Source organism: Coenobita brevimanus, chromosome 25 (assembly GCF_032717465.1).
Source record: "Coenobita brevimanus isolate Jiangsu-jjx chromosome 25, ASM3271746v2, whole genome shotgun sequence".
Lineage (NCBI taxonomy): Eukaryota > Metazoa > Arthropoda > Malacostraca > Decapoda > Coenobitidae > Coenobita > Coenobita brevimanus.
Window position 1 is genome coordinate 13,300,890 of NC_136978.1, and position 26,360 is coordinate 13,327,249.

At 42.0% G+C, this 26,360-nt stretch overlaps 1 protein-coding gene across 1 annotated transcript in view; it reads right to left on the bottom strand.

The window, feature by feature from the left end:
• LOC145393722 (uncharacterized) overlaps window positions 1-26,360 on the bottom strand; it is an 848,279-nt gene that overhangs the window by 147,940 nt on the left and 673,979 nt on the right. The window contains exons 65-66 of the mRNA XM_080267765.1: window positions 19,926-20,094; window positions 515-726 (exon numbers count right to left, since the gene is read on the bottom strand). Of these exons, the coding sequence (XP_080123891.1) occupies window positions 515-726; window positions 19,926-20,094 (381 nt within the window). The remainder of the gene's footprint in view (window positions 1-514; window positions 727-19,925; window positions 20,095-26,360) is intronic.

Below are 26,360 nucleotides of genomic sequence, written 5' to 3' on the forward strand. Positions count from 1 at the left end.
CTAACTAACAGTTAATAATGGTAACATAAGCAATGTACGTCATCAGCAAAAGCAAATGTATTATGGGTGGCTATTTGTCTTTGAGTTAGTTATTTTACTGGAAGGGGCACTTACCCTCTGCCAACCCACTTGGTGACACGTACGGAACACCTGTGGGATGGTCATATGGTTACCACCCAGCACTGCAAATGGTTTCCTGGCTTACAGGAAACTACACTAAGAGACAAGCCAAATGATTTCCTGTAAGCCGGGAAACCATTTCCAATGCTGGGTGTTAACCATATAACTAAGCCATACTTGTTCCCTACATGTCAACAAGTGGATTGGCAGAGGGTTCGTGCCCCTCCCTGTAAAACAACTAAAAGGACAAATGGCCAGCCTTTAAGGTATTATGACACCTGGCTATAGACAGATAGAAAGGTATTATTGGCAATTTTCATTAATTATTAACACTGTGTGTTAAGTGAGGAATGACAGTATTCTATGCTAAAGCAACATAATATCCATGTCTTACTTGCAAGTCTCCTTGTATTACTACTGTTCCATCCACAACCAGCAGTGTGTAAATAACACTGGCTTGGGCCTCTTTCCACTCTGCCTGCAGGGTGAATAGTCCACTCCGGGAATCCATCAAAAGAACACGGGAACAGTCCAGGGCAGGTGCTATGCTGAAGGTCCGTCCATCCACACTAATAAAATTCTGATCTCCTATGATGGCTCCCTCAGCTAGGGCAGAACAGAATTTTTTTTTTCTTACTTAGTGTAGTACAGGGTATATTATCTTCATTAACTGTAAAACTAACTCCAGCATAACTACTACAGTCATCAGATTAACAAACTAATGTATTGCACTTGAAGCACAGCCTGTTGAATTTGAGATACTTTTATTTAGCAATCAAATTTTAGATTTCACCCTTTTATTGAGGTGGAAATTCTACATTCTTTTCTAATTTTAAACAAGAGTATTTTTACTACCAGTATTTAATTCTGATTACAGCTCGACTACTGTATTTTAATCAGCTTTGAACTAAAAACATATTTTATAGTCCTCCACCTGGAAAGAGTGACCATGTATTACTAGAATATAATTTTATTGTAGCATATGACATAATTAATCAAGAGGGAAGTTAAAAGAACACAATGAACTATAAAAGCAGAACTACAAAGACTTATGGAAATATTTTAAAGAAGTTAACGGGGAACACGAACTAGCAGAAGCAGATGTAGACACTCAGTACTTAAAATTTTGTAAAATTCATTAAGCAGGGGTATTAAAGCACATTCTCACCCAGAAGGAGAATGTGAAGAGGTTAAACAAATGGTTTAATAATCAATGTGCAAAAGCCAAAGAAAAAATAGAGACGTACTATGGACTATATATAGAAGAAACAGCAGTGAACAAGCATCTGAGAGATATAAACATGCAAGAAATGATTACACTAGGATCAGAAGGAAAGCTCAAATGATTTTTGAAAGACAATACAGTAATCCCTCGATTATCAATGTAACAGAGCCAAAGCCATTACCAGATAGTGGATCTGTCCAGATAATGGACTTCTCCCTTAGCCTCCCTTCATACATAACTTTGAAAGCCACTGTAAAAGGCCAATACGGTACCGTACATCGTACAACACTTATTCCTGGTGTTTTACACTACTCAATATGGTCAAGCACAACTATAAGCCACAGCCAAGAAATTACCATGGTCAAGCAGGCCCATCAACCACAGACGAGCATCACCACTGCAGTGACAAAAAAAAAATAAAATAAAATAAAAAAAAAATAAAAAATAAAAACAAAGGCCCAGCCAGGTAAAAAATGTTTGCATGGCCATAATTTTCACCTGGACACAAGCATTTTATCCAGATAAAATGGAAAAATGTACAAATAATGGTTTCGAACAGCCAGATCACAGTGTCCGGATGATGGACTCTTCGGATAATAGATGTCTAGATAACTGTGGAATTACAGTATAGATGAAAGTAAGGACCAACCAAAACTCTTTTACAGCTATATAAAAAGCAAAAGTAAGGTCAAAGATAAGATACAGAGTAAAGTTGACAAAGGTAAGAACTATGTTAAGGAGGAAGAAATTTGCGAAGTTCTGAATACTGTAATAACTTCCAGTCAGTATTCACTAAAGAACAGCCATTTGAAATGAATGAAATTATACAAGCAACACACCACACACTGGGAAACATTTAACTTGATAAAAGAGAAACTGAGGGAGAAATGATAAATTTAGAGAAACGGAAAGCAAACGGACCAAATGAAATATCCAATTGGGCGTTAAGAGAATGTGCAGAAGAATTTGGCGAGCCCATGCAATTAATATTTCAAAAGTCACCACATCAAGGCAAATTACCAGAAGTATGGAAAAAGGATAACAGAGTCCCTCTGTGCAAAAAAGGTAACAGACAATGTCCACTGAACTACAGACCAGTTTCAATTACTAGTGTTGTAATCAAAATACTATAACAGAAAAGTTAATATGAAAGAGATGGGTAGAACACTTAGAAAAGTATGAAATGTTATCAGAAAGGCAATCTAGGTTCAGAAAAGGAAAATCATACATAACAATCTCTTAAGTTACTATTACACAGTGGCAGAAACAATGCAAGAAAGAGACGGATGGGTAGACAGTATACGGTATACTAAGACTTCAAAAATGCTCTTGACAGAGTTCCTCATGAAAGGCTAATATGGAAATTTGAAAGCAAAGGAGGTATACAGGCAAACCTACTGCAGTGGATGCAGGACTTTCTAAGAGAAAGGGAAATGAGAACAATATTAAGAGGAATGTACTCATCCTGGAGAAAGGTGACAAGTGGTGTCCTACATGATTCAGTGTTGGCACCAATCATGTTTCTGGTATATATAAATGATAAAAATGATAACACTGGAACAGAGAATTATATGAAAACAATGGAGCAGAAAATTATATGAATATGTTTGCTGATGATGCCAAAATACAGTACAAAGAACAACAAAAAACAAGAACACATGTAAGGAATTACCATCCATCCATCATCCAAGCTGATGTCACCCCATAAAGAGTGCAGGAACCTAGGGCTAGGAAAGTTGGTCCTGACATTTAAGATGAGAGTGACCAGTCTCACTTATCCCTGAGTGGCGTTATGTGAGCAATAAACACCAACCACCCCTTGGATAAAAGCCTACACAGGCTCAATCTGATTCGAGCACTTCAATTACCCACTAAACTACCAGGTGCCATAATCTGGTTATATGGTTACCACCCAGCATACTAAGTGGTTTCCTGGTGTACAGGAAACCATTTGGCTTGTCACTCAGTGTAGAGTCACTCATAGGCAAAAGGAAGAGAAAAGAATGAGGGAAAGAAAGACAAAAGAGGGAGTGTAAAGTCACTCGTAGGCAGAAGAAAGAGGAAAGAAAGAAAGAAAGGCAGAAGAGGAAGAATGGAAGAGAGGAAAGGGCAGACACCCAAAGCAGCACTAAATCGACTGAGTGGATGGTGAGCTCCCCACCTACCACAAGGAATTACAAAAGGATCAAACCAAATTATATGCATGGAGTCATAAATGGCAGATGGAATTCAAAGCAGAAAAATGCCATATAATAAAATTTGGACTGAGGCTATAAACCAGGGAGCAATAGTTAACAGGTATCTGACAAGAAGAAAGATTTAAAAGTAATTATCAATAGCTGACTATCACTAGAAGACCATAAAAATTAAAAGATAAGGAACATGTATAACCTGTTAGAGAATATGAGAGCAGCCTTTATATAGATCAATAAGGAAATCCTGGAATAGAAGATAATTACATCATTCATAAGACCAATGCTTGAATATGCAGCATGGACTTTCTGACCACCAAATGGTGATGGTGAAAGTCAAGGTTCAAATGAAATGGAGGAGTAGGAGAAGCGATGGACAAGAGGAAGTAGTCCATACAAGGACGGTAGAAAGGTTGCAAGAGGATGGAAAAAAGGCAGAATATGGGAGAGAAGTGGAGGAGCAACTGGGTAAATATGATTTGGAGCAGATGGGGGATGTGGCAGGTATGTGCAAGATATTCACAGAAGAAATCTGTATTGCATGTAAGGTGGTGTGTGGGGTGAAGAGAAGATGAAAGGGGGTGCAAGGAACAGCATGGTGGAATGAAGAGGTGAGACAAGCTCTGGCACAAAAGAAGAAAGCATACAGTAAGTGGATGAGAAACAGGGGTGTGGAGGAAATTGGGAGATGGAAGAGAGAGTTATATGTAGAGAAGAAGGGAGAGCAGAAAAGATTAGTGAGATACAGTATGATGAGAGTGGATGAGGAATTTGGAAAGAAATTGAGTGTAAAGTGGACGGAATGTAAGAAAATGTTCTGGAAGGAGGTAAAGAGAGTTAGACAGGGTGATAAAGAAGAATGTCGGGGAGTGAAAGATAAAAATGGTAGGGCGCCAGCGGAGAAGGGAGAAAAAGTGAGCAGATGGAGAGAACATTTTAAGGAATTGCTGAACATGCAAGTATAAGTGGCTGGGGAATGGCTGGGAGAAGGAGGGAGGTGAGAAGGGAGGAGGTCAGTGATGGAAGTAGTGGAAGTAATGAAGAAAGTCTAAATGATGAAAGCCCTGGGAATTGATGGAGTGTGTGGTGAAATGCTGAAGCATGCGCAGGGCAGAGATACTGGCAGAATGGATAAGGAAGATATGCAGATTGGCCTGGGAGGAAGGAAAAGGGCAAATACAAGTGTATGGTAAACATGGGGGCATTTGTCTTCTTGGGTGCAATAGGAAAAGTATATGGTAGGATACTTATTGACAGAGTTAGGGAAATAACAGAGGAATTACTGTAGTTGGAAAAGAACAGGAAGGTTTTAGGAGGGGAAGAGGTTGTGTAGGTTCTTAGGTCTTTTGTGGAAAAGCTTCTAGAGAAGGGAAAGAAGCTGTATGAAGCCTTCATAGATTTGGAGAAGGCATATGCCAGCGTGTATATACATGGAATGTGGAAAGTATTAGGAATATATGGAGTAAATGGGAAGTTGTTGAATGCCATGAAGAGTATGCGTGAGGGGGCTAAGGCTGCAGTGAGTGTGGATAGTGAACCGAGTGAAGTTTTCTATTTGAAGGTTGGTTTGAACAGGGATGTGTCATGTCCCCATGGCTGTTCAATCTGTATATGGATGGGGTTATAAAACAGGTACAAGGTAGGGATGTGGATGTTGGAGCAACCCTAATGAGAGAGGGCAGTGTCTGGAAACTCCCTGTACTGTTATCTGCAGATGATACTGAATTATTAAGTGAAGTTGAAGGGGAACTGCAAGGCTCGGTGAATGAGTATGAAGAGTGTAAGAAATGGAATCTAAAGGTGAATGTAAGGAAGAGTAAAGTGATGGTCTCTGAGACAAATGAAGCTGCTGAATGTACAGTGAGGCAGGATGAGGAGGAAATGGAAAATGTGAGTACATTTAAGTACTTGGGTAGTGTGATGAGTAAGGATGGAAGTTTAGAGGGTGAAGTGCTTGAAATGGTACAACACGGAAGAAAGGCTGATGGTTCTTTGAAAGCAGTGATAAGGAACAGGGAAGTGAGCATGGAAATGAAAACGTCACCACATAACAGCATTGTGATACCAACTATAACGTATGGAAGTGAAGCTTGGACCTTGTTGGAAGGACACTTGTCAAGAGTGATAGCAGTGGAGATGAGTTATTTGTGAAGAGCATGTGGAGTTACATGGAGAGACAGACTGACAAATAAGGAAGTGAAGGAACATTGTGGTGTGGATGTGGATGTGACAGAAAGCATTAGGAGAAATAAACTGAGGTATTTTGGCCATGAGGAGAGAATGGAGAGCAAGAAACTAATGAGGAGAGTGAATGCAAGCGAGATGGAGGGGAGAGGGAGGGGGAGGCCGTGGATGAAACGGAGGGATAAAGTGGAGAGGTATATGAGAGAGGGGTGTGTTAGCTTGGAGCAGGGTAGTGAAATGGCACTGGACAGGGTGACATGGAGGCGATTTGTTTGTGGCCACCCCTTATGAAACAGAGGCATCTGGCAACAGATAGATAGATAGACAGTATGGAACCCAGACTTGAAAAAGCATGCTGAGAAGATTGAGAAGATATAAACCTCAGCCACAAGATGGGTGCCAAGCCTGAGAGATCTTAGCTATGAAGAAAGACTTGATAAGCTACAATTACCAACATTAGAAGAGAGAAGAAAAAAGGAGGTGATATGATCATGCTACATAAATGTGTTGGAGAAGAAAAGACTAACATTAATGAACATATAGTACCTAAACAGTCATCTTTAAAAGGACAGCTATCTATCACTCTATATACCTAGGCTGCTTCCCCCAAAGAAAGGGAGGTAGCCGTGACAGGACAACACACTCCCAATTTACTCATCTAAACACACGTTTATTTGTATCTTAGCCCCAAACGGGAGAAGAGGGTCAACTGCGCTGTGCAGTCGGCGACATCCCCAGCAGGGCCCAACAGCAGGGCTGGTTTACCCCTGCCACATCATAATGGACCCATTCCCTTACCTGCACCAAACCTGATCAGCTGATCAGATCAAACGCAGTGTGTCCAGACATCTCAAAATGTTCTGATCTTGAATTGGGCTCTCTCTTGTATTTTGTTTTTCTCTTGGAAGGAACAGTTATTGTGGGCTCATGACCTTTGGTTCCTTCTTCCTAGTATTTTTAAAAAAAAAAAAAAAAAAAAAAAAAAAAAAAAATGCGGGAGAATATCCCGTCAGAGCCGTGTCATCATTTATTCAATCACAATTTCTCTGAAATCATTCCTTTCACACGCAGCCATTCTGCCTTGCTCAACAGACATCCCTCTTGTATCCAAAGCTCTCTTCACACTGTCTAGCCATCCTATTTGTGGTCTTCCCTTTCAGCCTTACACCTCTCACATCCAATCCAGTTATCTTTTTCACCAATCGCTCATTATCCGTTCTCTCCATAAGCCCAAACCAACGCAACACTCTCTGTTCAACTTGTTCAGCCATTTCCTGCATAACTCCAGTTCTCCTTCACACTTCATCACTGCTTACTCGATCCATACGCGTCACTCCACACATACTCCTCAGACATTTCATCTCCATTACATTCAAACTATTCCTCTCTGCTACACCCATATTCCATGTTTCAGTCCCATATAATGCAGTTGGTACCACTACACCCTCATACTGCCTTCTCTTTACATCCATTCTAAGTGAACGACATCGAAACACTTTTTTCATTCCTCCCAGCTCCCTTCCCACTTCATTCATTCTAAACTTCACTTCTACATCTATTCTTCCATCCACAGCAACATGTGACCCTAAATACTTAAAACACTCTACCTCCTCAAGCAACTTACCATTCAAAACTATATTCTTCCTCCTACCATCTATCGACCTCGTAAACTTCATCACTTTACAGTACTCTTATTCTCATTTACTTTCAATTTCCTCCTTTCACACACCCTTCCAAACTCCTCTACCAACTGTCTCAATCTCTTCTCTGAATCAGCCACCAGTGCAGTATCATCTGCAAACAGCAGCTACTTCAGATTCCACTCTTTACCATCAGCATTCACCAGACTCAACCTCCTCCTAACATTGTCACATTAACCTCCCTTACAACACCATCCATATAAATATCAAACAACCATGGCGACATCAAACATCCTTGCAGCAGCCCCACTCTCACAGGAAACCAATTACTCACAGTATTTCCCACTCTTAAACTTGCTCTACTGCTTCATAAAAACTTTTCACTCCTTTTAGCAACCTACCATCAAGTTCATACATTCTCAGAATAGTCCACAAAGTCTCCCTATCAATTCTATCATACCTTTTTCAAAGTCCATGAATGCCCAAAATACATCCATACCTTTCACCAAATACTTTTCACACACCTGTCTCACAGCAAACACCTGATCCTGGCATCCCCTCCCTCTCCTAAAGCCACATTGCTCATCACTAATCACTCCCTCTGTACCCTCTCTAACCCTCTTAATTAACATTCTACCATACACCTTACCTACAACACTCAACAGACTTATACCCCTGAAGCAAGTACACTCTTACTTACCACTCTTACATTTATACAACGGAACCACACAAGCACCTTCTCAGTCAACTGGCACCTTACCTCTCACAAAACACATTCAACAATCTTACTGACCACTCAACACTAGTTGCCCCACCACTTTTCAGGCATTCCACAGCACACCGATCCATACCTGCAGCTTTGCCTCCTTTCATCTCCTTTACTTCCTCCTGCATTTCCTCCATCGTGATCAAAGAATCATCCAACTCTCCCAACACATTTATTCCTTGCACCCTTCCATCTGCCACAATGTCAGCTTCCCTTTCCTCCTCTACATTTAATAATCTTTCAAAATACTCTGCCCATCTCTTCCTTACTGCATGCACCTCAATTGACATCCTTCCATCCTCGCTTCTACTTGCTCATCCTTCTCAGACTCCCTTTCACATCCATTTCACCTCCTTCCAAAACATTTTCTTATTCTGTTTAAAATTCTCAGTCAACTGCCTACCCCACCCCTCATCTGCTGCTACTTTAGCATCATGCACAGTCCTTCTTGCCCTATTCCTCTTTTCCTTATACCTCTCATATGACACCTCATCCTTCCTCTGCAGCCACACTTCATATGCATGTCTTTTCTCAGCAACAGCCATATTTACTTCCTCGCACCACCATTCACTTCCTTTTCTTACACCACCACCCACTCATCTCAAACCACACACCTCCACCGTATGCCCCACCACAGCACTCTTAAACAACTGCCATTCCTCCTCCACACTGCCATTTTCCTGATCTTTCACTGCGTTCCACTCATCTTACAACTTATGATACTCCATCATATTCTCACTCTTATCCAACTCATCCATTTTCAAAACCTCCCTGCCACACCTAACTCTCATCCATCTCTTACCTACTCTTAACTTTTCCTCCACCTGGTAGTGGTCAGACATGCCTCCACCCTCTCCTCTCAAAACTCTCTCATCCAACAATCTCCCTATTACATTCCTGGACACAACCACATAGTCCATCAATGCTCTATCAACAACCCTTCCACCCTCCTGTCTCACCCATGTATACATATAAATATCTTTCTTCTCAAACAAGGTATTTCCAATCACCATCTCTCGCTCAACACACATCCCTACCATTCATACCCCATTTTCATTTCTTCCAGGCACACCATACACACCAACTACACCTTCAACTGCAAAATTTCCCACTCTAGCATTCAGATCTCCCATCATTACCGCATTCACATTTGCTCCAAAACTCTGTAGACACTCATCAACATCATTCCAGAAAGACTCCCTCTCTTCTGTATCACTTTTGCTACCAGGTCCATATGCGCTCACAAATACCCACAACTCATGTCCAAATTTGGCTTTCACCCACATCAGTCTCAATGACACCTCCTTTCACTCAATCACACACTGCTGCACTTCTGGGCTCACTAACAAGGCCACACCTTCTCTCATCCTTCCTCTATCAACACCTGACATCCTTGCATTCACACTTCCAAACTTAGACTCACTGTGGAAAATATTTTCCCCCAGAGCAGTTGCGCTCTCTACTTTTATCATAGTTATCCCTGGTTAAAGGCAGAGGAAAACTTGACACCGTTGTTAATTGTTCAAGCGGTTTTTATAACCCAGAAATTACATTCTCTTCAATAATTCTTGTTATTGATATATTAAATGCTACTGTGTTTAACCCCCCTGGACAACTATACATTGTAAATACATGTAATTATGTGGTATTTTCCACTGACCTAAACTGCGTCTGCGCGTTAGATGACGAGGCGAGTAGGGAAAGATTCTTGTGTTAAGCAGATGTGGAATTAAGATATTTACGCAGTTTAAGGGAATACTTGGTCTCACTTTAGTTTAAGAAAAACTAAGATTAATTTGTTAGATTCACCCTGTACATATTATGATGTAATATAACAGCCGCGGACTGGGAGGCCCTCAGGCAGTACTTCTTTGATTTTCCCTAGAATGATTATTGCTTCCATGGCCGTGAGCCATCTGAGTGTGCCTTGCGCATTACGGAGGTTATTCTCTCGGGCATGGAAGCATACATTCCTTTCTCATATCCTTTGACTAACGCAAGAAAGCCTTGGTTTAATCACGCTTGTTCTAATGCTGTCCGCAACAAGGAGAAGGCCTACAAAAGGTACCGGAGCCAACCCACCCCTGAATCACATCATCTTTACGTTTCTGCCCGGAATCATGCTAAGTCTGTTCTTCGCTCTACTAAAAATAATTTCATCCATACTAAATGCTCTCAACTCTCCAACTCGAATTCTTCCCGCTCCTTCTGGCACCTTGCCAAAAATCTTTCTAACAACTTTACCTCATCATCCTTCCCTCCTCTTTTCTACTCTGATGGTTCTGTAGCCATTTCTTCTACTGATAAAGCAGATCTCTTCGCACAGGCTTTCTCCTCCAATTCCACCTTAGACGATTCCAGTGCTGTTCCTCCATCACTTCCCCCCTCTGACTTCCTCATGGCTGACATTAAAATTTCTTCAGTTGATGTATTTTCTGCCATCACTGGCCTCAGTACTAACAAGGCATATGGGCCTGATGGGGTCCCTCTTGTTGTTCTCAAGAACTGTGCTTCTGTGCTTACACCCTGCCTAGGCAAACTCTTTCGCCTTTGTCTGTCAACTTGTACCTTTCCTTCTTGCTGGAAGTTTGCTCTCATTCAGCCAGTCCCAAAGAAGGGTGACCACTCCCAACCCTCCAACTATCGTCCAATTGCTTTAACGTCCTGTATTTCAAAAGTTTTCGAGTCAATTCTTAATAGAAAAATTTTAATGCATCTCTCCTATCACAACCTTCTTTCCAATCGTCAGTATGGGTTCCATCAGGGACGCTCCACTGGCGATCTTCTCACCTACCTTTCAGACTCCTGGTCATCCTCCTTTTGGGACTTTGGCGAAAGCTTTGCCGTTGCACTTGACATCTCAAAGGCTTTCGATCGAGTCTGGCATAAAACTTTAGTTTCCAAACTGCCCTCCTACGGTTTCTATCCTTCTAACTGTGCCTTCATCGCTAGCTTCCTTTCTGGTCGTTCTATAGCCGCTGTTGTAGACGGCCATCGTTCTTCTCCTAGATCTATCAACAGTGGTGTTCCTCAGGGCTCTGTCCTATCACCAACTCTCTTCCTTTTATTCATCAATGATCTTCTAAGCTGTACATCTAACCCTATCCACTCATACGCTGATGACTCCAACCTTCACCTTTCCATTCGGTTCCTGCAACGCCCATCTCAACAGTTACTTCAACAAACAAGGGATGAGGCTATGGCACACCTAATGTCTGACTTGGCTCGTATCTCTGCCTGGGGTAAAAATAATATGGTTGTCTTTAATGCATCTAAGACTCAGTTCTTACACCTATCAACCCGACAAAATCTTCCACAGGTATACCCACTACTGTTTAATAATATTCAGCTTAATCCTGCATCATCCTTGAACATGCTTGGGGTTTCATTTACTCGGGACTTATCTTGGAAAGATCATATTACATCTCTTGTAAAATCTGCTTCCAAGAGATTGGGTGTGCTAAGCCGACTCCGCTCTTTCTTTACCCCTGGACAATTGTTGACTCTATACAGGGGTTTTATCCGCCCCTGTGTGGAGTACAACTCTCATGTGTGGGGAGGCTCCCCACATACAGCTCTTCTCAATAGGGTGGAGTCAAAGGCTTTTCGTCTCATTAACTCTCCTCCTCTTACCGACTCCCTTCAACCTCTGTCTCTTCGCCGCACTGCTGCATCTTTATCTCTTTTCTATCGCTACTTTAATGGTCACAGTTCCTCTGAACTGTCTGCTTGCATTCCTCCACCTCTACGACGGGCGCATAGCACCCGTCTGGCAGCAAACTCTCATCCCTTTTCTGTCCAAGTCTCTAATGCAAGAGTTAACCGTTACTCCCAGTCTTTCATTTATGCAACAGGTCAGCTCTGGAACTGTCTCCCTCTGTCTGTATTTCCTGCTGCCTATGATCTCCAGTCTTTCAAACGCAGTGTGTCCAGGCATCTCAAAATGATCGCATCTTGAATTTGGCTCTCTATTGTATTTTGTTTTTCTCTTGGAGGGAACTGTTACTGCGGGCTCATGGCCTTTGGTTCCTTCTTCCTCACAAAAAAAAAAAAAAAAAAAAGTACGGTAATTAATTAATAGTTGGCAACCTACCATTCTATGAGGGGGGTAGATCCTGCCGCACACCACACTCTGCTCCCAGGCCTTGTGGAGTTAACACTCTGTTCCTAGTCACTCTCAAGCTAGCACGGCTGTATATACGCACCATAAGGACGCTTACTTCCCCCCCCCCCCCACTATGGGCATAGGCTTCACAGCCTGCTATCAAGGCCCAGCAGTCCTCCTACATACCATACACCTCTACATGTCACCACAGAAGTAGGAACTAAATTGGCCAGGTATATAACCACTACTCTTGATACTCAGTTTGAGGATATTTACATATGGACTGACAGTGAGATTTGTCTTTACTGGATAGGGAAGGAAGACAGTAAAATTCCTTTTGTCCGTAATAGAGTGAAGACTATTAAAGAGCTGTCTTCCAAATTTAATTTCATGCATGTGTCCTCCAAACAAAATCCACCTGATCTGCTCTCAAGAGGTTCGACCGTAAGGAGACTGATCAAAGATAATATGTGGTTTAAAGGTCCTAAATGGTTACTCACTAAAGATTGGCCTGAACAGAAACAGTACAGTATTGCTGAGATTAGTGTAGTGAACTTGGATCCTATAGTACCTGAGCCAGAAGTAACTGACATCAGCCGATTCTCATCGATAAGACAACTTCTAAATACCACTAAATTGGTTGTTGAATTTTTTAATAAGAAGGTGGGGTTTCAGAAATTAGATCCCCTAGAACACTAGCTGAAAAGAGTACAAAGAAATTCTTACTGGGAAATATATAAACTTTTAGGCCAAGACACTGGAAAAGGGAATAAGCTGATGAAGAATTTAGGCTTGTTCTTAGACGGAAAGGGTCTGATAAGATGTCGAGGCCGATTGGTAAAGGCTGACTTGCCCATGCAAACCAAACATCCCATTATATTACCCAAGAGCGGATGCTTTGTACAGCTTATTATAAAAAAAGCCCATGATTCCACTCTCCATGGAGGTGTACCGCAGACCTTAGCCCAAATTCGGGAAAGGTACTGGATTCCTAGGTAGACAGGTTATTAAAAAATATCCCAAGAACTGCATCATTTGTAGGAGGTATGAGCAGCGACCTTTTAACTACCCAGGACCACCAGCCCTATCGAAGGATAAGGTGAACATAAGTCGCCCCTTCCATATAATAGGAGTGGACTACACAGGGGCTATAACTGTTACGGGTGAGGAAACTCCCCATAAAGTTTACATTTGTTTATTTACTTGTGCCTACACAAGGGCAGTCCATCTAGAATTAGCGGAAGACCTAAGCTCAGAGACATTCCTCAATGTCTTTCGCAGATTTGCCGCTAGAAGGTCTTGTCCTGGCAAGTTAATATGCGACAACGGAACTAATTTCGTTGGAGCAGCCACACCGGATCCAGATGATGGTGAAGATCAATCGGGTCAAGAGGCGTGACCTAGAAGGGCGGCAGCACAGGGTTCTCGAGAACTATGGAGAGAACTCTTGGCTAAGGGTCATATTACATGATACAGCATATCATTTTCCGCCGGCCCCAAAACTGTGGAAAATATTTTCCCCCAGAGCAGTTGCACTCTCTACTTTTATCATAGTTATCCCTGGTTAAAGGCAGAGGAAAACTTGAGACCGCTGTTAATTGTTCATGCGGTTTTTATAACTCAGAAATTACGTTCTCTTCAATAATTCTTGTTATTGATAAATTAAATGCTACTGCGTTTAACCCCCATGGACAACTATACATTGTAAATACATGTAATTATGTGGTATTTTCCACTGACCTAAACTGCATCTGCGCGTTAGATGACGAGGCGAGTAGGGAAAGATTCTTGTGTTAAGCAGATGTGGAATTAAGATATTTACAAAGTTTAAGGGAATACTTGGTCTAACTTTAGTTTAAGAAAAACTAAGATTAATTTGTTAGATTCACCCTGTACATATTATGATGTAATCTAACTGTATTTAGTACTGTAATTAATTAATTAATAGTTGGCAACCTACCATTCTATGAGGGAGGCAGATCCTGCCGCACACCACACTCTGCTCCCAGATCATGTGGAGTTAACACCCTGTTCCCAGTCACTTTCAAGCTAGCACGGTTGTATATATGCACCATAAGGATGCTTGCTTGCTCAAGCAATTACACTAAGCAGCCCATCGTCGTCAGTTAACGATCACTCCCTCTTCACTAGCTAAGTAACCTTTATGAATTGGCCAATTCAAGGGGGGATTAGCTAAGAGATGGAAGAGAAATAGTTATTGTAGGTGAGTTAAGGTTAAGTTACGTTTCACCAAACTCTATAAGACTTGTTTGATTTACTTAGACAACTTTATGGAAGAGTAACGACCTACGAGTTGTTTACCAGAAATTTCTTGCATAGCGGTGCCCCCCCAGGGATACCGACTTGTATACACTAAATATTTTTCACATTTTGGTGCCCAGAAAGAGGGCCCCGATTTGTTTACCAGAACTATTAAACATTTTTCACATTTTTGGTGCCCCGACCAAGTGAGGAGAGCCGATGTGTGCCGAGGCGCTGAATGTGTTTAAAGTTGCTTTTGTAGGGCACAGTTTACTACCATGTTCGGTTGAAGTGGAAGACGTGGACGTACGTGTCTATAGAGCTTCAGGAAGAAAAGCAAGCACTTTCTCTGAAGATGAAAGGCTGAATGCCGTTCTAGACTGGGAGCATGACTGTACGGTCCTGTTCCTTGGAGGAAATGATATCCATGAGGAAGTGGAGGTCAATGAAGTAATGGAGAATATTTTAGCAGTGGTAGGAGCCACAGAAGGCTCTTGTAAATCCTCAGTAGCCATAACCCTCCTCGAGCCAAGGAACCTGCCATATGGCTCTCCAGTTTGTTATGGAACATATAAATTAATTAGCAGAGCTGTAAACTGAAAGTTGCAACGGATCAGGAAGGGAAGGGATTTCATACATTTTAATGCCAAGCCCTTCCAAGCAATGTTGAAAGCTGATGGTATTCATTGGAACCATCATGGTAGGGAAGCGGTTCTGCAGAAATTTATAAATTATGTAGAACATAAGAAAGGAGAGTTCTATGCTGTACAAGCTATGGGTGGCCCTCTGGAGTATTGAGGTAATTAATTCTGAGCTCGGGGAATATGGGTGTTTTGGCAAATGAGTGTGGGGATGAAATAGAACCCTAGAGGTTTAATAACCCTGGGGGATAGGTTGAAATTATAGACCTAATCCCTACACTCCTCAAAATTAAATTAATAATTAGCTGAGCTGTAATGAATATTTCGAAATTGGGAGGGGGGATAATTTGCACAAAGAGGACCAAATCCCTACCCTCTTCAAAATAAAATAATCAGATCATTACTAAGTTGAGGTAAATTTGTGGTTAGAATTCATAATTTAATTAGAATTCAGTCAACATGTCTGTTTCCTTATTGCAAAGATCTTCTAGTAGTAAGGCAGGATGGGTAACCAGAGTCATAAATGACTGTAACCAGTCATTGGACCAAATACCTCTGTCCAAGGAGAAAATAAATAGTCTCCTAAATATCCCGAAAGATCGATGGAATAAGTACGAAGAGAGTTACGTAACTTTAGAAGCGGCTATAGTAAAGGCTGAGAATGAGGAACTCTTAGAGTCAGAAACTACGAAGTTTGAAAGCAAATTAGAAGAATACTTAACTGTAGTAAAGACACTAGAGTCAAAATTAGCTGACACTGCCGCAGAAACAAAAGTTGTGGCACAGCAGAGTAGAGCTGTGTTACCACAAATAACGCTTCCGGAGTTTGATGGGGAGCAGAACTGGAAATCCTTCTGGGACCAGTTCAAATATTTGGTAAACGATAGAACAGATCTCCCTAAAGTCACCAAACTTACGTATCTGTTAGGACAGGTCAAAGGAACACCATATCAATTGATAAAAGAATTACCAGTAGAAGAAAATAATTATGAGGTGGCTTTGACCATCCATAGACAAAACTACGAAGACAGGGAGCAAGTTATAAATCAATTACTGAAGGCTCTAACAGAATTACCCACGCCTAGACACGATTTTGATTCCTTGCAAAAATTTAGAATTGCAATAAGTTGTAATTTAAAGGCCTTAGGTACTTACGAAGATATTAAGACATCAGATTGGGTGCTTTCAAGAATTGTGTCCTTAAAGCTTCCACCGAAAACAAAGGATGCTTTGTATGGTAGGTACCAAAAGGATAATTTCTCCTGTGAAGAGACTGAGGAAGGCTTGATGCAACTCTGTAAACATTTGCAAGGAATATTAAACACTACTGAGGTCAAACAGAAGACTGAAATAAAGAAAAAACCCATTAACCAACTGGTTGGGAAAGTTAACTCAGAGAAGACTAAGTATGTGCCTAAAGAAGAGATAGGTACTTTCCTTAGCTCCTTAAAGGCTGAGGATAAAGTATTAAAGCTAAGGAATAGACATGCTGAGGATATTAAGGAAGTAAAACCTTCCATGGTAAAGGACAGGAAAGTTTGTCTTTTGTGGGGAGCAACATTCCAGTGCATCCTGCCAACAGTACCCTGATTATGCTTCTAAAGTAAGGAAGCTTCAGGAACTGGGGTGTTGTATAATCTGTATGAACTCCGAACATACTGCCGCGGACTGTAAGACTAAATTAAATCTTTGCTTTAAATGCAAAAAAGATCATCATCATAGTGTTTTATGCCCTAGGATGAAAATTGAGGTTCCTAAGCCTGCAAGCGTCAATAAGACAATTGCAAAAGGGAATGCTCCATTAGTAATGCCAGCTGCAGTACCAATAGCAGATGTGAAAGTATTGTTTGAGAATAGAAACCAATTAGTATGTTCCCTGTTTGATACGGGTGCTCAGAAAACCTTCATTTCTGCAGGCATTGTGGAGAAATTAAAGTTACCAGTTATCGGCAAGGTAAATCTAGCCATTACAGGATTCTTAACAACTAGGAAGGCTCAGTCTTTTGATTTAGTTAGACCTGTAATACAATTAGGCAGATATAAATGCCGTATAACAGCAGCTGTGCTTGATAACATGGAGGCAAGTATATACATACAAGGATTGAAGGAAACCTCTGATCATCTACAAAGCTCAGGGATAAAGTTGGCTAAACGGAATGTGGAATCAGATACTGTGGGTCCCATAAAAATGATAATTGGTTCTGATTTTTGTGGAAGATTCCTACATAGGACTTCCAAAAGGAATAAGGTACAGTTGTTCAAGAGTCCAGGAGGTAACATTACTATGGGTCAGTTGCCTTTTCCAAAACAAGTTAAAGGTGAGGCCAAACTAGTAGAGTCAGTCTTTGTTACCCCCACACAGTCATTGATGGTAGCTAGAATAGGTGCAGAATTAGAACCTACTCAGATAAATGACTTGCTGGATGAAAATATTGAACCTGTACACAAATTGTGGGACCTAGACAGTGTAGGTATACACTCTGAGGAACCAACCCCTGAAGATAAAATAACATTGGACTTGTATAATCAGTCTGTGGAATTTGAGGATGGACAGTACTGGGTAGGATTACCATGGAAACTAAACCATTTGGAGTTACCAACAAATTACCAAGCAGCTAAAGCTCAGTTAAATTCTCTTCTAAGAAAGTTGAGAGATAAACCAGAACATCTGACCATATATGATAATATTATAAAGGATCAATTGAAGAATAAATTTATAGAAGAGGTAGAATACCCTGTTAACCACAGAAAAGGACACTACTTACCACAACATGCTGTAAGCAAGGATTCAGTAACTACTCCCATAAGGACAGTACTCAACTGTAGTAGTAAAGCATCCAAGGGATCAGCTAGCTTGAACGATTGCCTATACTCTGGACCTACACTAACAGAGAAGTTAGGGAATGTGTTACTACGATTTAGAGAGAAACCTTACGCTTACACAGCAGACATTAGTAAGGCTTTTCTCAGAATAGGACTGAGAGAGGGGGATAGGAAATTTACAAAGTTCCTCTGGCCTCATGATCCTCAAAATGAGGATAGTCCATTGAAAACTTACTGTTTCCGATCGGTGCTCTTTGGCTCTTGTGCTAGTCCTTTCCTACTTTGCAACACTTTAAAGCATCATTTTGAAAATGCTAAATGTCCAGAAATAGGGCAGGCTTTTTATATGGATAGCTTTGAAGGCTTATGAAGTAGCCAATTCCGAATGTGGGAAGGCAAATTTGCCGTTACAGAGCTGGAATACAAATTCACCGCTTTTGAGGAATAAAATACAAGAGGACTATCCAGATTCTGACATTCCCAAAATTCAAAATGTGTTAGGTCTTAACTGGGATATAACAGCTGATGTAATAAGTTTGAAACCAATTAAGTTCTCTGATGTCACTCTCAACAAGAGGTCCTTGTTAAGTCAGGTTTCCAAACTATTTGACCCATTAGGATTGGTCAGTCCTATAGTTATTAGGGGCAAATGTTTAGTAAAGGAGGCTTGGCGGGAAAAGTTAGACTGGGACATTGAATTAGGAATGGAAAAGGGTGTGTAGATCAGATATTTGTTCTAAGGTGTTTAGTGGAGAAGTATCTAGAGAAGGGAATGAAAGTGTATGCTGCCTTCAAGGACTTGGAGAAAGCTTATGACAGAATAGATAGGCAAGGTATATGGAAGGTATTAAGAATATATGGAGTGGAGGGGAAATTGCTGATAGCTGTGAAGAGTATGTACGAAGGAGCAAGGGCTACGGTGCGAGTGGATGGTGAGCTGATTGAGTTCTTTGATCTAAATATGGGACTGAAACAGGGATGTGAGATGTTTCCATGGCTGTTTAATATATATACATGGATGGGGTTGTAAAGGAGGTGCAAGGTAGGGCAGTGGATGTGGGGGTGGCTCTAATGAATGACGGTGTGATGTGGAAGATTCTGGTGTTGCTGTTTGCTGATGATACAGTAATGATGAGTGACGATGAATGGGAGTTGCAAGGTTTGGTGAATGAATTTGGGACAATGTGTTGGAAGAAGAATCTAAAAGTGACTGTAAACAAGAGTAAAGTTATGGTGTTTGAAAGGAATGAAGTCACAGAATGCAAAGTGAGGCTGGATGGTGAGGATATGGAGAATGTGAATGCATTCAAGTACTTGGGTAGTGTGATGAGTAAGGATGGAAGTTTTGGGATGAAGTGCTTGAAAGGGTACAGCAGGGAAGGTTGTTGGTTCACTGAAAGCAGTGATGAGAAAGAAGGAGGAGAGAATGGAATTAAGTCACTGCATGATAGTACTGCGATTCCAACCCTAGTGTATGGAAGCGAGGCATGGACCTTGCTAGATGGGAACAAGTCAAGAGTGAGAGCAGTGGAAATGAGTTACTTGAGAGGAGCATGTGGAGTGACATGGTGGGACAGGTTGATGAATGAAGAAGTGAAGGAACACTATGGGGTGGATGTGGATGTGGTTGAGAAAATTTGGAGAAATATACTGAGGTGGTTTGGACATGTGGAGAGAATGAAGAATGAAAGACTGACTAAGAGGGTGTACGTGGGTGAAGTGGTGGGAGGGAGAGGGAGGGGAAGACCGAGGATGAGGTGGAGGGATGGAGTTGAGAGGTATATGAGGGAGGCAGGAGTGAGTTGAAGGGAGGGCAGCCAAATGGTGGGTGACAGAGCAACTTGGAGACATTTTGCCTGCAGCCACCCTTTGTGGGATTAGGGCATCGGACTATAGATAGATAGACAGATAGATAGATAGATAAACTATTTATTTTATATTTATTTAGAGTAAATCTCAGTAAATACCTGGGAAAGGTGGGCTTATGTAGTCCAGAAGGAGTACAGGATGAGTGATGAGGTGCCACCAATGAAGAAGGGCATCGGTGATTGAGCAGGCATGAGCAGCGAGGCTGGGCGCACCAATTATAGTATGCCACACTCCTGGCACAGAGTAACTACATCCAGTTAAAGGCACCTGTACAGAACAGTCATAAATAATTTTAGTGATAAGTTCCAACTCTGTTTATCAGTCCACTGATGGACATAACCATTCCTCATGTATGCATACATGACAGTAAAACTTCAATATATTAGAACATTTGGAGGTTTTGTTCTAATTTACTTCACTTACAAAGGCTCCAACATGCTTGCATGCATTGGCCTTTGTCACCTAATGGCAGCTATCCACGCTGTTTGATCTCTGGCAGTTTCCCTATTCAGTCACTTATCCCTGAGACCACACTCTATGACCTTGTCACAGGTCTTTTTCAGTCAACCTCTCACAACCCTATCCCAGTAGTGTTCACACTTCTCACTCTCTGCACACAGCTGTCATCCACCATTCTCTTCACATGCCTAAACCATCTCAATCTACCCCTCCACATCACAGCACCAACACACTCCAGTCCCATCCTTCTTCTCAACTCCTCTACCGTCAGCCTAGCCCCTCCAAGCCTTACATTCAAGGACAGAGTGCACATCTACCTAATCACTGTCATTTCTGTACATTTGAACCTAAGTAAAAAAATTCTTTCACACCATCCAGAGACTCACTAAAAAGATCAATCATTTCATGCCTGACCATCGCCACATGCTCTCCCCAAGACACCGCCGCACACATGAAATTAGCATTATGATGCAGTCTACCTCTAATACCACTGCAGCACACCTCTTATGCACCCACTTATCACAAATACTGCACAAAATGGAATTCCTTCATAAACTCTTGTGGCAATCTGCACATGGTCACTCTCCCTCTGCTTGACAGTACAGCCACCAGCCCTAGATATCATCCCTTGTTTTTTCTGCATTTACTCTTAAACCCTTGTGCCCCACACTCACTCTCCCCTTCCTAGATCTTTCCTCCACCTCCCTTTCATTACCTGCAATGAATACCAAATCATCGGCATACAACATCTCCCAAGGGAGTCCATTTCTGAAGTCACATGAGTTGGCATCAAGCTCTATGATAAACAATAAAGGGCTCAAGTTTAACCCCTGATGCACAACAACATTCATGGAAAACTCATCACTCAAATCTACATTCAATCTCGCCTAGGTGTGCACACCCACATACACACTTTAACCATATAATCCTCATTCCCAAACTTTTTTATTGCCCACTTCACCACCTCCCTAGGGACTCTGTCAAAGGCCTTTTCCCAGTCAACAAAAACAAAATACAGATCCCTTTTCTTCCCTACATAATTTTATGAAGCTGTCAAACAATGAATACAATGCCAGTGGTCCCTTTGCCCGGGAACACATCAATATATTCACAATTTCTCTAATCAGTCAGTGGGGGCGTCCATCTTCCACTCACTCAGTGTAGTGGTACTCTGTTTCAAGTAACTCTACACTGAGAGACAAGCCAAATGATTTCCTGTAAACCAGGAAATCATTTAATATGCTGGATGGTGACCTTATAACCAACCAACCTGTGATCCCTACTTGTCAACAAGTAGATTGGTGGAGGGTTAGTGCTCCTCCCCAGAAAACAACTAACTAAAAATACAAACAAGAAGCCTTGGATCTGGACAGACCAACAGGTTATGACCAAGGTCTGGACAAAGGATGTGGTATGGATTGTGACAAGGAATGTAAGGGGTGTGAATGATGAGGTGAAAGAGAGAGAGACTGTCCAGGTGTTTGAGGGTGCAAAAGTGGATATATGTGGTTTAACTGAGACTAAATGGTGACATGAGAGTGTGAGACAGTGGGAGAATGGATAAGGTATATATATATATATTTTTTTTTTTTTTTTTTTTTTTATGCGAGGAAGAAGGAACCAAAGGCCATGAGCCCGCAGTAACAGTTCCCTCCAAGAGAAAAACAAAATACAATATAGAGCCAAATTCAGCAAAAGAGGGTGTATGTACTGTTGCGTGCAAAAGATGGAAGGGGAATAAGAGAGTATGGATCAGTTGGTTCAAGGATTATGTAGGTAAGCCTGAAAGTGGGAATACAGACTTGGGCGACTGTGTGTGTGTATACACCAACACAAGATTGTAAAAGCAGAGTGAAAGATGAGTTCTGGGCAAATGTGGAAGCATGCATGAAAAAGTTTGAGAGGAATGAGAGAGTGCTTTTGACTAGAGATATGAATGGAAAAGGTGAAGATGGATGGAGTAGTTGGTGAGTGGAGTGTGCCCTCAGAAGTGGATGAGAATGGCAGTGCTCTAGTGGACATTTGTGCGGGGAAAGAGGTCAGTGATAACCAATACTGTACTCTCCTCAGGAACAAAATGATGCACAGGTATACATGGCAAGTGATGAGAAGGATGGGTGGTAAACTGAATGAACAGATGACAATGACTGATTAAGTGCGTGGATCACAGAATGAGAAGGTATGATATGGATGCATGAGCATACAGAGGTTAAGGGAGTGGACTCTCTGACCAGCACTTTGTGATGTTGAAAGTCAAGGCTCAAGTGCAATGGAGGAATAGAAGGAGGGAAGGACAGGAGGAAGTAGTCCAAACAAGGAGGATAAAAAGATTGGAAGAGGATGGAAAAAAGGCAGAGTATAAGAGAGAAGTGGAGAAGCAATTAGGTAAGTATGACTTGGAGATAAGGGAGGTGGAAGATGTGTGCAAGATTTTCACAGAAGAAATTTGTGCAGCAAGTGAGGTGGTGTGTGGGATAAAGAGAAGGTGAAAGGGGGTGCAAGGAACAGCATGGTGGGATGAAGACGTGTGGCAAGCTGTGGCGCAAAAGAAGAAAGCATACAGTGAGTGGATGGGAAGCAGAGGCATAAAGGAAGCTGAGAGACAGAAGTCATAGGTAGAGAGGAGATGTGAGGTGAAAACATTAGTAAGGGAGTAAAAAGAGAGTAGATGAGGAATTTGGAAGGAATTTTAGTGTAAACTGGAGGGAATGCAAGAAAATGTTTTGAAAGAAGGTAAAGAGAGTTAGAAAGAGTGATATAGAATACAGTAGGGAAGTGAATGATAAAAATGGTAGACTGATAGTGGAGAAGGGAGAAAAAGTGAGAAGATGGAGAGAACACTTTAAGGAACTGTTAAACATAAAGAATGAAAATAATGCGAGAATAAGTGACTGGGGAATGGCTGAGAGAATGAGGGTGATGAGAAGGGAGGAAGAGATCAGTAGAATGGATGCAGTGGAAGCAATAAAGTAAAAATGAGGAAAGCCCCACTAATTGGTGGAGTGTGTGGTGAAATGCTAAAGCATGGGGGAGAGACAGTACTAGAATGGATATGGAAGATGTGCAGACTGGCCTGGGAGGAAGGTAGAGTCCCGCAGGATTGGAAGTCAGGTATAATTTTTTCCCTGTACAAAGGGAGAAGTGGCTGGAAGAAGTTCAGGGAGCTCTTGCCTCTTCTGACATTGAGAGGGCTCTCCCTACGTGCTAAGGGGTCTTTGTATGCAGCATGTGTTAGGAATGTAATGCTGTATGGTAGTGAGACCTGGGCAGTAAAGGAGGAGGATATTCGTCAGCTCAGACATACAGAAATGACAATGATTAGATGGATGTGTAGTGCGTCCCTGCGTGCAAGGTCCGGGGGGGCTGGGTTTATGATGGAAGAGTTGAGAGGTAGGATGGGACTGGAGTGTATTGGTGTTGTGATGAGGAGAGGTAGATTGAGATGGTTTGGACATGTGGAGAGGATGGGGGATGATAATTGGGTGAGGAAGGTGAGAAGTGTTAATATTGGGGGTGGGGTTATGAGGGGTAGACCGAGAAAGACATGGGACGAGGTCATTAAGTGTGACCTCAGGGTTAAGGGACTGAACAGGGAGATTGCAATGGATCATGTAGCGTGGATAGCCGCCATTAGTGACCAAGGCCGACGCATGCAAGCATGTTGGAGCCTTTAAAAATGAAACGAAAGGAAATGAAAGGAAAAGGAGAAAAAGAAGTGTGTGGTAATCATGGGGGCATTCGTCTTCTTAGTGTAACAGGCAAATTATATGGTAGGATACTTATTGACAGAGTTAGGAAAATAACAGGATTTTGTTGGAGAAGAACTGGGAGGTTTTAGGAAGGGAAGAGGTTGTTTTCTTTCATTCATTCTTTGAAGGCTCCAACATGCTTGCATGTGTTGGCCTTGGTCACCTAATGGTGGCTCTCCATGATGCTTAATCTATGGCAGCCTCCCTGTTCAGTCCCTTAACCCTGAGGTCACACTTAAAGACCTCGTCCCAAGCCATTTTCGGTCTACCCCTCGCAACCCCAAACCTAATATTAACACTTCTCACTTTCTGCACCCAATTATCATCCCCCATCCTCTCCACATGCCCAAACAACTTCAATCTACCGCTCCTCATCACAACACCAATACATTCCTGTCACATCTACCTCTAAAATCTTCCATCATAAATCTAGATCCCCCATGCCTTACAGCAGGGACGCACTGCACATCCACCTAATCATTGCCTTTTCTGCACAACTGAGCCAACGAATATCCTATTCCTTTACTGCCCAGGTTTCACTACCATAAAGCATTACACTCCTAACACATGCTGCATACAAAGATCCCTTATCACATAGGAAGAGCCCTCTCAATGTCAGGAGAGGCAACAGCCTCCTGAACTTCTTTCAACCACTTCTCACCCTAACTACAGAGTGAGCTCCAGCCCCACCTCCAGCACATAACATGTCTCCCAAATTACAAAACTCTTCCATACACTCAAGAGACTCACCAGCAAGTTCAATCTTTTCATTACTGACAATCTCCAACGGCTCTCCCCAGCATGCCGCACGCATAAAATCAGCATTATTTCACAGTCTACCTTTGACACCACTACATCTTTAATGCACCTACTTATCACAAACACTGTACAAGATGGCATTACTTCCCACGGCCATGTGGCAAATTGCACATGGCCACTCTCCCTCTTCTTTGACAGTAATGCCACCAAGCCTAGATATCATCACTTTTGTTTTATCTGCATTTACTCTTAAGCCCTTGTGCCCCATACCATCTCTCCACTTCCTAAATCTTTCCTCCGCCTCCCTTTTGTTCCTGCAATCAACATCAACTCATCAGCATAAAACACCTCCCATGGGAGTCCATTTCTGAAGTCATGGGAGGGGGCTTCAAGTACCATGATAAACAAATTGGAACTCAAAACTGACCCCTGATGCACATCACCATTCACGGGAACTCATCTCTCAAAACTCCATTTGCTCTTCCCTGGGTGCGAGCACACACATACAGTACATGGCCATTACCACCCTAACCAGCCACTCCTCCATCCCAAGTTTTCTCATTGCCCACTTCACCACCTCTCTAGGGACTCTGTCAAAGGCCTTCTCCAAATCAACAAAAACAAAGTTCATTTCCCTTGTCTTTCCTATATATTTTTCCTGAAACTGTTGAACAATGAATATGGGATCAGTGGTCCCTCTGCCTAGCATAAACTCAAACTGCATCTCACCAATATTCATTCTTTCGCTAATCATACCTTCTAGAACTCTCTCCATTACCTTCATTATCTGATTTAAATGCTTTATACCTCTATAATTTCCTCTTTCCAGGGCATCACCCTTCCCCTTGTACACATTTACAATTACAGTACACTCTTCAGCCAATCATCTGGGACAACACACTCATACATAATCATATTTATCAGGTCAGTGACTAACCTTACTCCTGTAACTCCTGAGGCCTTCAACATTTCAGCAGTCAACCCAGACACACCTACTGCCTTCCCCACCTGCATCCTGCCCATCGTCTCACTCACAGTAGCGTCAATCAAAGGTAAAGGGCCAAACACTGGATCTACTGGCTCCAAGCTTTCCCTGTCCTAGTCAAACTCCTAATTCAGTATCCAGCTATAATGCTCTCTCCATGCATCTTTAATATCCCCACTTCACCACTACCCTTCCTTCACCATTCTTCACACACTGCTCACCTATAGTCTCCTGATTATCCCTCTTCAGCTGATTTGCCACCTAAAATATCATATTCTTCCTTTCCACACGATTCAAGTTATCAAGTAAAAATCTCTGTGACTGAGACTTCTCCCTGTATACCTCTCTTCTAGCCGTACAGTTGGCAGCCACGTATTCCTCTTTGTTACCACCCTTCTTCCATTCCCGGAAAAGCCTTCTTTTCTCCTTAACTGCAGCTTCTACACCCTCATCCCACCACCAAGTTACTTCATGTCTTGGTAGGCCTCTTGTTCAACTGCATATTGCATCAGGAACTCTCAAAAGGTTGTTCTTGAGGGCTCTGTACTGTTCATGAACACCTCTGTCAACAGCTCCCTGTT